Genomic DNA, 10,852 nt, shown 5'->3' with positions numbered 1-10,852 from the left:
TCTGTCTGACAGGTACTTGCTCCTGGATGGGGACAGCCGCCACGAGATCGAAATCTCGCACATTGCGACCGTGCAGATTCTCACGGAAGGCTTCCCTCCTGGAGGTAAACGCTGCCTGCCTGCCACCACCAGGTGGCCTGGCGCCAGCCTCAGTGAAATCTGGGGTGACACAGTGGCATTGAGGATGGGGATGTGACTTGTTGGCAGGGTCTCCAAGATGTCTGCGTGTCCTATGCTGTGGGCTGGCGTTTACTAAGTGGCTCCAGGAACCCACCGGGTTTGTGGGGGCTTAGTATGTACAGTGATGAAGGAACGTGTCCCACACACGCTCCCACGTAGGGTCCAGTCACTGTTGGCCGCCCCCAGGGAAAAGCTCCGAGTGCAGCTGGCTCTGCCTGGTGTCCCGAAAGAGGCCAGAGTGTGGCTCGTTGGGCCCTCCCTGCTCATCAGGCCTCCGGAAATGCAGCTCCTTTACGCGGCCCGGATCTGTCCTCTAAACCCCCGCGGTGGCCACCCCTCTGCAGAAAGGGGTGCATGGCCCGTGCCGTGCGGGGTACCAGGAACCCGTGGGACTGAACCGTCCTGCTGTCCTCTGCTCGCTCTTGACTGTTCTTCTCTCCTGCCTGCCTTCCTGTCTGGACAAAGACATTCACACTTACGCCAGCCTCCTGGGGAGCCAGCCCGCCTCCGAAGGTCAGCCGTGCCCCCGGCTCTCTCCGCATGCCGTGCCGACCCTGCTTGTGTCGGGGGGACCTGTGCCAGGGGCCTCTGTGAGACGCACACTCGCTTATTTTGGTCGACTTGAAAGAGGGGGTTGGGTCCGTGACGTGGGCATCGAAAGCGTAAATGAAAACTCCCCAGCAGGAGAAACATTTAATTTGTTCAGTTTCTGCACCCCATGGGGGAGCGTTCCCCCACATCTCAACTTCTCGCGGCTGCCCGCTGGCTCTGAGCAGGCCGAGCTAGGGGCAGCAGCCCTTCTCAGTGGGCTCACTGCACTCGTCCGGGAGCCTGTGCGGCACCCTGGGCCTCTCCGACACCCCGCGTCTGTCTGATCCTCTGCATGATGAGGCGAGGGCCAAGCGGTGTTTCACCACCTCTGTCCCCCTTGGTGGCACCAAGCTGGTTGCCTGTGGCAGGCTAGTAAAGGTGCCCTGGTGCAAAGGGCAGGATCTGGAGAAGCTAGTGGTCACCCTCGGTGGCCCGAAGCCAGGGCAGGGGTCGCCACCCCAGTTGGCCTAAAGAATCCTCTGGTTTTTCTCCTGGGCAGGCCCCTGCGGCTTCTGGCGCCGCTGCCCCCTTGTGGCAGTTTTGGGAGTCCAGTGAGCCCTGCTCTGCCAGGTTTTCTAGAACCTTCAGCTCCCCAGCAGCGCTGTCCTGGGGGTCGGGGCATGGGAACAGTCAGTCCCGAGGGGCCTGCCCGCCAGACAGTCACTGTGTTCGGCTCTGCGGGCCAGACAGACTTGCAAAGGACGAAGCAGCTGGAGTGGACAGGGACGCATGCCCATGGCTGTGTGCCAGTGAACCTCTGCTTCTAGGAGCAGGTGGTGGGTGGAGCCCGGTAGGACAAGCCAGGTGACAGGCAGGGCCGGAGTGTGGCTTGCGACAGTTTAGGAGGCCTCTGGGCCCTGGAGGACAGCTCTTTACAGTTGCGATTGCCTTCGAGGTCGGCAGGCCTCTCCCAGCCAGAGCACGTTCCCTGCCTGCTGTCCTTTGTGTCCTCGCCCTGCTGGCCTGTGGGAGTCGGGCCGTCAGTCACAAAGGAAGAAGTTACAGGTGAAGTTCACTGTGTGGGGCTTGGTCTCCATGTCACTTCCCTGACTGCAGCGTGACTGCGAAGAGCCACTGTCCACGAGTGGCTGGTTCTCAGAGTAGGCGTTGGAACCAAATCATCCATGGAGCTGGTCCTGCCCTAAAGTAGGTGGCGTCAGTCAGGCCAGCCCCCCGAATTGGTGACCAGGGTGGTGGCACTTCTCTGGTGTTAGGCCTTGCTTGCATGCTCAGCCCCCTCAGCTTTGACCCTGGTTCTTGGTGGGGTGGCTGTGACCGCCCGGCCCCCGCCCTGGTGCAGACAGGTGCGATGGGCTCAGACGGAGCGGCCTTGTCTGGCTTCCTGACCGCTGGCACTCCCACGGGACCAGCAGGTGCAGCCGCACTTCCCTTGGCTCTCAGTGGCACAGTGTGATGTTCGTCCCAGTGGCACAGTCCCTTTCCTGTGCTGCGAACTTGGGCTCGTCCAATAGAAGGCCTGAGGGGCCCGTGTCATTGGGTGCCTCCTGAGCACAGGCCCCTGCCCGAGCTGCCTCCTAGACCAGCACAGGGTTTGGGAGGCACCCTGGCCACCACTACATCAGGGCTGATGGGCTTTTGGGTGCTTGGGGTCCCCTCTGAGCCTTCTTACCTGGTCTCACTCCAGGAAGCAACGCACGGGCCACAGGCATGTCCCTGCAGTACACAACACCAGGGGCAGAGGGCATGACCCAGCTGAAGCTGACAGCCTGGGAGGATGCAAATGCCAGCAAGAGGCAGTCGACAGCATGGCTGGCAGCCATGCACAAGGTACAGCAGGAAGCTGGGCCCGCCCATACCAGCTCCTGCCAGGACAGGACCAATCGCGTTTCTCTGTATTTCTGGTCACCTTGCAGGCTGCCAAGCTCCTCTATGAGTCTCGGGACCAGTGAGTGCACGCGGGCTGGCCCGTCAGCTTGAACAGCGGAGCCTGCTCTGCACCCCCAGGCGACCAGGCCGTGTGCCGGGAAGTGCAAGTACTGGGAGAAACAGACGTGTCGCTTACCCTAGTGCAATATTCACACGTTTATTAACTCTCTAAATAGCTTCCTGCTTTGGAATCTGTATTTTCTTTTGACACTTAACTGGGGTGGGAAAGACTGAGCTACACTACTGCTGATCTATTTTTGGTGTTACCTTATATTTTTATGAGTGCCAGGTTTACCGGAAGGTTCTGCCCCTCGATGCTGGTTTCCTTGGTCCTTCCACGGGGATGGCCTGGGCCGCGGGCGCTCGGGCCGGAGCCGCGTGGCCCTGGCCATAGGCTGTCGTGTGCCATGGCACTGGTCAGGGTCTGCGAACAAACCTTTGATACTTCATGGGGAGGAGCCAGCTTCGTTTTGTACTTTTCACTTTACTAAAATAATGGTACAACAGTTTGTATATAAAGCTTGATTAAAACCTATTTTGGAAATACGGATCGGGGCTCGCCTCGCTGTGTCCCTACCCGTGCGCGCTCCCGCCGCAGCGCCGTGCTGCCCCCGGAACACACCACACGCAGCCGCAGTGACAGACAGCGGTTTATTGTGCACGTTCACACGGCAGCAGTGGGGACACAGCGGTCACGTCTGGCGGCTGCACCAGCGTTCGTTTTCGTCACCGCTGTGTACATTGCGCCCAAAGGTGACCAGCCACAGCAAGGGTCTTTACACATTTGTACACAAACTGTACACCAGACTCGTACATGGAAAATAAAGCCGAAGGGCCTGGATTTTAATGAGAGAAAAAACATTTCCAACATCATTCTGGGAGTTTCGAATGGTCTCGTCAAAAAATACTTTTGGTATAGAAAAGCCTGTCCATACAAGTGAACGTCAGCGAAGGGCCTCACTTGCTGGAAGCTGGGGGCAAGGATTAGCAAGTGGTGGCTGGCCCCGCCCTGCCGGCCCACAGCGGCCCCCCCAGTCCCCGCACTCAGCAGAGTGTCCGTGCTGTGAGCGGACAAGAACCACACCTGGGCAGCGGGAGGCTGCAGAGAAGGCAGCAGCTGTGAGCAGAGGCTCCCGCCTGGGAGCCACCCGGTCTCAAGGACCCTGTGCCTGGGGCGAGGAAGCCCAGCCCAGCACCCAGACCAACACCCAGACCAGGAAGTGGGGCCCCCGCCTCAGGACTGCCAGTGGACAGGCGTGTCCCTACAGGTTCCTTTGGTAACAAAAGGGAAATACACGTGTGCCGAAGGGCAAAGGGCGGCGGGTCCCTGACGCCCAGTAAGGGGCAGGGCTCTATGGGGGAGCACACCACAGCAGCTGCCAGTTTCCACTGCTGTGTCAGGGGGAGGGCGACACTGGGAATGAGGGCGGCCTTGGGACCAAGTCGGAAAGTGTCCGTCTCCACTGGCAGCACAGGTGGTCACTTAGAAAGCTGGGTGTTTATTTGGATTTACAGTAACTGGCAAAATTCAGTCTCCTTGGAGGCGAAAGTCGAGAGAGGGCCTCGCCTAGGAGCCGCAGGTGTCACGGTGGACGCTGTCTGCGACAGGAGCGCCTCGACAGCGGCAGTCGCTCCAGGCGGACGCAGGGTTAGCTCGGCGGCTCCCTGGCCCAGCCCGCGCAGCGCTCCGAGGGGGGACTCAGGCGAGCGTCCGCTGCCGGGGTTTGATCCGAGGGTACAGCTGGGGTGCAACAGATGCGAGTTAGGGCATGACACTCTGAACGAGAATGGGGGCCGGGTGCCAGGTGCCAGGCTCCCCTGCCCTGCCCACCCCAGACAGCCCCATGGCCAGCTCGGCGGTCAGCCTGAGACCCTCCCCCGTGCTCCCTATCACCTGCACCCCTACTCCAGGTCCCCGACCCCTCCCCAGCTCCTGGGACCACCTAGGGTACTTGTCCCTGTCTGAAAGCCCGCAGGGCAGGCCCCTCTGTTCCCTGCATGCTTGGGAGCGACAGTAGCACACCTGCCAGCCCCAGTGAGGCACGCGGAGGAGGGCGGAGGCCGCTGCTCTGCCCCGGGACTGATGCAGTTACAAATACAACGCGTAGCAACCTACAGGCTGAGAACCTCCCCCCATCAGAGAAATTTCTAGGCCGCAGTGGTCTGCTCAGGGTGAGACTGAGTGCTCGCTGAAGTTCCCCATGAGGAAACGCTGAGCGGACGCCCTGCTGTTCCCGTGTGAGGCCAGGCCTGTGCCCTGCACAGGTGCCCATGCACGGGGGACGCTGGGGCGTGGACAAAGGCAGGCTCCTGCCCAGGGTCCTCAGCAGGGTCTGTCCTCACACTGGGCCCAGTGTTCCCTGACAGCGGGTTGGTACTGGGCCTCAGGAGCCAAGCTGGCGCGGCTGAGTGGGTCTTGGGGCGCGCTCAGAGGACTTACCCCTAGCAGGTTCTTGGGCACGTAGCCCTCCCGGTCCCCGAGGCGAGCCCACCACCACTCGGTCTCGCTCTCGTCCTTGCGCCTCAGGATGGTGATGGCGTCTCCTTCGTGGAAGGTCAGCTCGTCGCTATTCTGGGCCTCGTAGCCCCACAGAGCATACACCACGCCCTTGTTCATCACGCCCAACTTCTCCTGCACCCCTGGGACGAGAGCGCAGACGGTCAGGTCCCCGCGGCGGCGGGGAGTGGAGGTCGGGCTGTGCCCAGCGCCTCCTCCCCGGGCCACACGCTGCCCTCAGCGAGAGGCCTGCTACTGAGCTCGGGGGTCCCGAGGCCAGAGTGGGTGCCGAGAGCATTTCTTCGGGTGGAACTCATGGCTCTCATCTAGAACAAGCTTCCTGAAGCCCGTGACTGAAGAGGTGGCCTGCCTGCACCCGCGTGAGACCCAGCGGCAGTGACGGGAAGTTCATGCCCAGGTGTCACCTGTGGGCATCCTAAGAAAGGCCGGCCATGCTGTGGCCCGGGCACCACCCTCCCCCACACCAGCCTCTCTGATGGGGCCTGGAGGGCGGTGGCTATTCCCGTTGGTGGCTTTGTCCCAGGGGTCGGATGAAGAGCTGGGCCCACAGGTTCTCAAGTTAGGTGTGGAACGGGTGACCTGCGATCGCCTATCCCCGAGGCAGAAAAGACATTCCGGCTCTTGGGAAGCACGACCCTGCCTGGAGCGGCTCACAGAAGACTCCCGAGCTTCCATCATCCGCAGACGCCACAGGGTGGGCACAGGGCATCCAGCCTGGCCTGGCCCCAGCCCTCACAGGCCTCTTTCTGGCCATGCCTCAAGTGTCCTGGGTGCACCCCAGCAGAAGTATAGAGATGGGTGCTGCCCGGCACCCCCCACCCCCCGCCTGCCCCAAGGGGCGGGGTCGGCACAGAGACGGAGACCGGACTTGTCTTTCAGCAACCTGGAACAGAACCCTCCCGACGACACGGATTTTCAGCCACGTTTCAGGAACGAGCCTAAGGGACAGTGCGACCTCCAGCTCGTGAGACCCCGCGGACGGGGCCTGCACAGCGCGCGAGCCCTGCGGCCCGGGGGCGGCCCCGAGGCCCCGTACCGTATAGGAACTGGGAGCACTGGATGTAACCCTCCTCCATCTCCTCGCACTTGTCCGCGGCGGTTTCGATGTCGCTGATGGTGGAGGCGAAAATGGCAGCGCCGCTCTCGACCAGCTGCTTGCAGAGGTGGACGCTGTTGCAGGAGGCGGCGCAGTGCAGCGGCGTCCTGGAGGGTTGGGAGACCGGGCTGTGTGTGCGCCGAGGCCACCGGGCCCGGGCCCTGTGCCTCGGGGCCCCGCATGCTCCTGTGCCGTCTTTCTAGGGACCTGATTCCTACACTGTGTGGGCTGCACCCACAGCTCTGAAAGGGGGACCGGGAGTGGACTGAGAAATGGCCTGGAAAACAGATGCCCCCGGCAAGGGCACCGCGCTCCCGCTGCTGACTCGCACCTCAATGCGGCCTCAGTGGTGAACGTTGTTTACCACAGTCACGGAAAGACGGACGTTCAAACACAGCAGAGCAGACTGCCCATCCGAAGCTGACCACGCGTGTGACAGGCCAGCGGACACGGCAGCAGCAGGGCCCCGAAGTGGACCACACCAACGCCCTAACGGCCAAGCCTGCAGCCGATCCGGCCGCTGGGAAACGAGTCGCAGCGAGCCAGATGCTTGGCCCGCGCCACTGACTAGCAGGTCAGAGAACGTGTCCACGGCGCCTCTGACCATCGCTGTGGGTAGGGGTGGGTGCCAGGACGCCCTCCCCCCCACACGCCCCGTGTCTGGCCTGCACGTCTCCCTGTGGCTCCGCAGGAGGGGCCCTCACCAGCCGTCGCTGTCTGCGGCATTCACGTTGACCCCGAAGTCCAGCAGGAACTTGACGATGTGGTGGTGGCCGGCGCAGACGGCGTTGTGCAGCGGGGTGATGCCCTCGTCATTGGGCTTGCTGGGGTCCTCCACCTGGGACACAGGGCACGGGTGAGCGCCGCCCGCGGCACGGCGGTGTGGGGCTGCAGCTGTGCTCGGCTCACCTCGTAGATGACCCTCTGCACCAGGTCGAACTCGCCTTCCAGGGACGCGTCCAGGAGCAGCGCCAGGGGGTTGAAGCGCACCCGCAGCCCGCGGCCCGTGCGCTCCGAGTCCGGCTTCTTCAGGTTGGTCCGTTTGCTCTGTCGAGGGGAAGCAGGCTGGACTTAGAGGCGGCCCGGGCGGGGAGGGGCCGGGCTGGGAGTCTTGGGCAGTGCTCACCCCCGGTAGCACCTCCGTGCTGCAGCTCACATGCGAGCTTGTGGCACACACAGCACAGCCACGGGCTGGCCGCGGCCCGCCAGGCACCCACAGAGGGAGCAGCGCGGATGACGGGTAAGGTGCTTAACTGCTGTCATCCCCAGAGCTGGCAGCCCGTTCCTACCCACTGCAAAGGACTCCCAACGCGTCTCTGCTGCCAACCCCGACCTCCCACCAGAGAGCTTTGTCTAGAAGGCTCTTCTCCCCCTAGCTGCCTGCCCTTCCGGTTCCAATGGCAGCTTCCCCTACGAGGGAAACCTCAGAGCCCCTGCCTTTGTCCTCTAGTGAGACCTGTGTGGCCACGCCCCCTGCTTCGGCGCCTGTCTGTGCTGAGCGACGGGCTCGGGGAGGGCAGGGATGGCTCTGCCAAGCCCACCGCTCCCAGCGCACACAGCTGACCCGGGCGGGTCCTCCGCGAGCACTGGCTGGACGACGAGGAACCCATGGCCCCGATCCAGGACACCCACCGTCAAGGAGGCTGGCGGGGGCGCGACAGGGGGCAGCGATGATGGGACTCGCTCCCCTCCTGGGGAGGGGGCCTCGGCCCCCGGGCTGGGGACATGCTGTGTGGCAGGCGCCGTGGCCACGTTGTTGTTGTCGTCCTCGGCGGGCTCGACTGCTGGGCGGGCAGTCTGGAGACAGCCGAGCCCCTCTGCCTCGGGCGGAGGGAGCTCGTTGTCATTGGCGTCTGAGGCCGGGGCAGGCTCCCCGAGCGGAGTTGTGGGCTGGGCGGGGCCGGCCTCCCCCAGGTTCCCATTGGCGTTGGCGTTCCCATTGTCCACGTCGGCCAGCGTGCCGGTGAAGCCCTGCGAGGGGCTGGGCTGGCAGAATGCGGTGCCCTCCATGCCGCCGGCCAGGGTGTTGAAACGCTGGTACAGCAGCTTCTGGATGTTGGGCCCGCCGGGGCCCTCGGCCTCCGTGATGGAGCCGCGCTTCTTCAGCGGCCGGGGCGCGTGGGCCAGCTTCCTGCGCAGCGCCTCCAGGTCAGCATCGCTCTGGTAGCGCAGCGGCGAGTGCACGATGGGCGTGAGCTTGGTGGGGCTGAGCGGCCGCGGCAGGCTCTCCACGGTGCCCGAGCCGCCATCCCCGGGCGGGGCTGCGCTGTCCGGCTCTGGCTCCTTCTCCGTGCCCTCTGGAGGCGGCGGGGGCTGCGATGCGCTTGTGGCCAGGGACCCATGAAGAAACGGCAACGGTGATGGGGACGTTGAACCGGAAGGTAGGACGGGTTTCCCGTACACTGGAGGAGACAGAGGACAGGGGGCCTTCAGCATCCTCCGGGACCCGGGATCTCCGCACTGTGCACCTCTGGTGACAGGACGGGGTCCCAGGCGGCTGAGCCTTAATTTAAACCCCAATAAGCCCTCTGTTCACAGAACCCACCAACTCCTTTTGGAGGATAGAGCGCCTGATGTACCAGTTTTTACATTTCGGATTTGGAAAATTACATTCGGAATTTACAGAACTGGGGCTTTTAAGAGCGTGGGGAGGGCAGAGGCTGTGGACCTAACTTCTCTTCCCCGTCCTGGTTCTGGCTGAGGAGAAAGGTGTCATCTCTGAACGTACATCTGACCCTCGGGCTAAGCTGAAGAGTGTAAAGCACAGGGCGCCCCAGGCAGGGAGGTTTGCCCGGGGGCCTAGGAGCTCTGGAGGAGGGTGCCAGCCCCTCCCAGCACGGGAGGGCCCTGGGCATGCAGTGGCCGGCACCCCCAGGAACCCCTGAACTATGGGTCTGGACGGACCTCCCCTCTCCCAGATCAGGGCTTTTCTGGTAGAGGCTCCCAAAGCAACAGACACCCTGCTCACACCGCCACCCCAGGGGACCAGCTCAGCTACTGCCAGAAGGCGGGGGCCAGGTCCGAGCGGAGCCCCCTATCGCCGGGAGCTGGGAGGTCAGGTCCAGGCAGAACCCCGATGCCAGCTCCCTGCATAGCTCCTCACAAGCTACCAGAAAGCAAGGGAGAGAGGACACTCTGACAGCCCCCTATTCTGGGGCCGGATTTCCTGAGGAATGCGGGGAGGTGGGTGCTCAGACAGGAATCGGGGAGCTGGGAGCTGCCTGCCAAACTGGTCTGTCCATGTCATGTCCTGTCATCTCTAAAGCCACCCTTTAGGTAAGAATCCAGCTTAATCGCACAGAGCACGTGGCCCAAACGGAAGGGAGTGGGCTGGCATCCTCCTAAGTAAAGGACAACTTCCCGGTCCCAGAGGAGGTGGCCACGCACCCACTGTACCTGCTTTAACCGACTTATTTAAGGCGCTGTGGGCCGCTGGCTGGTAATTCTTAGGCGGCGTGGCTTGCTGCAGGTACATGGAGTAGATGGAACTTGAATTTACTGTCTGGGGTCCCTTCCTAGGGGACTGGGGCCTGGACCCTTTATCAGCTAAAAAAGGCCTAATGGCCACAGTCAGTGGGAGTTCCGGTTTGCCATCCCCCGCTGGAAATGCAGGCGGCCCCGCTGGCGGGTACGTGGGACTTGGCGGCACAGAAATCCTCTGCTGAATCTGCTGCGAAGAACCCGGCTGGTGGGTGCCGCCTGTGGGGGGCAGCGGGCTGGGTTTCTGCCGACTGGGAAGGCCTGCGCCAGGCCTGGGCGAGCTGCCCTCGTTCCTCCTCTCCAGGGAGTTTGTCGACCCTGGACCCATGGGCGCAGGACTTGGGTACGTCCCATAGCTCGGAGGCAGCGGCTTGCCGACACCAGGCATAGAGGGTGGCACTTTACCCATCTCGATGCCCTAAATTTAGTCGTCAAGAAAGAAAACAAAGTTACCCTTTGAGAAGTTAAGCATATTTCCATCCACAGTCACAAGAGAATCCAAAGTAGGATTTAAAATCCTTAAAATCGGCTTGTGACCGGGCATAGGGCACACTGGGGATCAAACAGAGAGGGGCTCGTCACCTGCCTGCAACAGAACCACCCTGACCAAAAGGCCTTTATGCTCCCACACTGCTCGGGCGCCCGGGGTCCACGACGCTTTCAGACTGGGGATAATGTGAACAGTAATGAGATTCATTTGCCTCATGACACCTCCTACGCCTCAGTCGAAGATGAAGGCCAGATAGGCCAGATCCTGACTTTGGCTGGGACTTGTTTGTGTGTCACAGGGATCATGACAGACGCCTACCAGCTTCTCCGTGGTTCCCAGAGCTGATGGGGGCACGGGCTGGCTGGAGACGGTCCCCTGCTTGAGAGGCCCCTCCATGCTCGAGTCCTTCCAGTCCACACTGGCAAGTTGCACTGGTTTCACGGAAGAGCTAGAATTTTGTTTTAATGTTGGCCAGTTTCCATCATTGGCTTGAAAAGAACATAAAATTTGTCAAAATTTTCTTGAAATTAGTTGAACCAACATAAGAGTATCCCCGACCCCGGCCCCAGCCAGAGGTGAAAATCACTTTCCAGGTCACACTGGAGCCACA

At 62.2% G+C, this 10,852-nt stretch overlaps 2 protein-coding genes across 3 annotated transcripts in view; one reads left to right on the top strand and one right to left on the bottom strand.

Moving 5' to 3' along the window:
* Nucleotides 1-3,206, top strand: part of ZFYVE21 (zinc finger FYVE-type containing 21) — a 12,864-nt gene extending 9,658 nt beyond the window's left edge. Inside the window, exons 5-8 of one of the 2 annotated variants that reach the window (XM_023522357.1) lie at nt 4-104; nt 646-693; nt 2,417-2,559; nt 2,646-3,206. In XM_023522357.1, coding sequence (XP_023378125.1) covers nt 4-104; nt 646-693; nt 2,417-2,559; nt 2,646-2,681 — 328 coding nt within the window. In that variant the 3' untranslated portion in view covers nt 2,682-3,206. The remainder of the gene's footprint in view (nt 1-3; nt 105-645; nt 694-2,416; nt 2,560-2,645) is intronic. The other variant, XM_011378486.2, reaches the window with a different exon arrangement.
* Nucleotides 3,207-3,295: 89 nt separating this feature from the next.
* Nucleotides 3,296-10,852, bottom strand: part of PPP1R13B (protein phosphatase 1 regulatory subunit 13B) — a 49,861-nt gene continuing 42,304 nt past the window's right edge. Inside the window, exons 9-16 of the mRNA XM_023522354.1 lie at nt 10,561-10,730; nt 9,669-10,170; nt 7,905-8,674; nt 7,182-7,319; nt 6,977-7,110; nt 6,213-6,379; nt 5,099-5,298; nt 3,296-4,399 (exon numbers count right to left, since the gene is read on the bottom strand). Coding sequence (XP_023378122.1) covers nt 4,358-4,399; nt 5,099-5,298; nt 6,213-6,379; nt 6,977-7,110; nt 7,182-7,319; nt 7,905-8,674; nt 9,669-10,170; nt 10,561-10,730 — 2,123 coding nt within the window. The 3' untranslated portion in view covers nt 3,296-4,357. The remainder of the gene's footprint in view (nt 4,400-5,098; nt 5,299-6,212; nt 6,380-6,976; nt 7,111-7,181; nt 7,320-7,904; nt 8,675-9,668; nt 10,171-10,560; nt 10,731-10,852) is intronic.

This window comes from Pteropus vampyrus, unplaced genomic scaffold (assembly GCF_000151845.1).
Source record: "Pteropus vampyrus isolate Shadow unplaced genomic scaffold, Pvam_2.0 Scaffold341, whole genome shotgun sequence".
In the NCBI taxonomy this organism is placed as follows: Eukaryota; Metazoa; Chordata; class Mammalia; order Chiroptera; family Pteropodidae; genus Pteropus; species Pteropus vampyrus.
The sequence above is the reverse complement of the archived record's forward strand: the minus strand, read 5'-3'. Positions and strand labels throughout refer to the sequence as shown.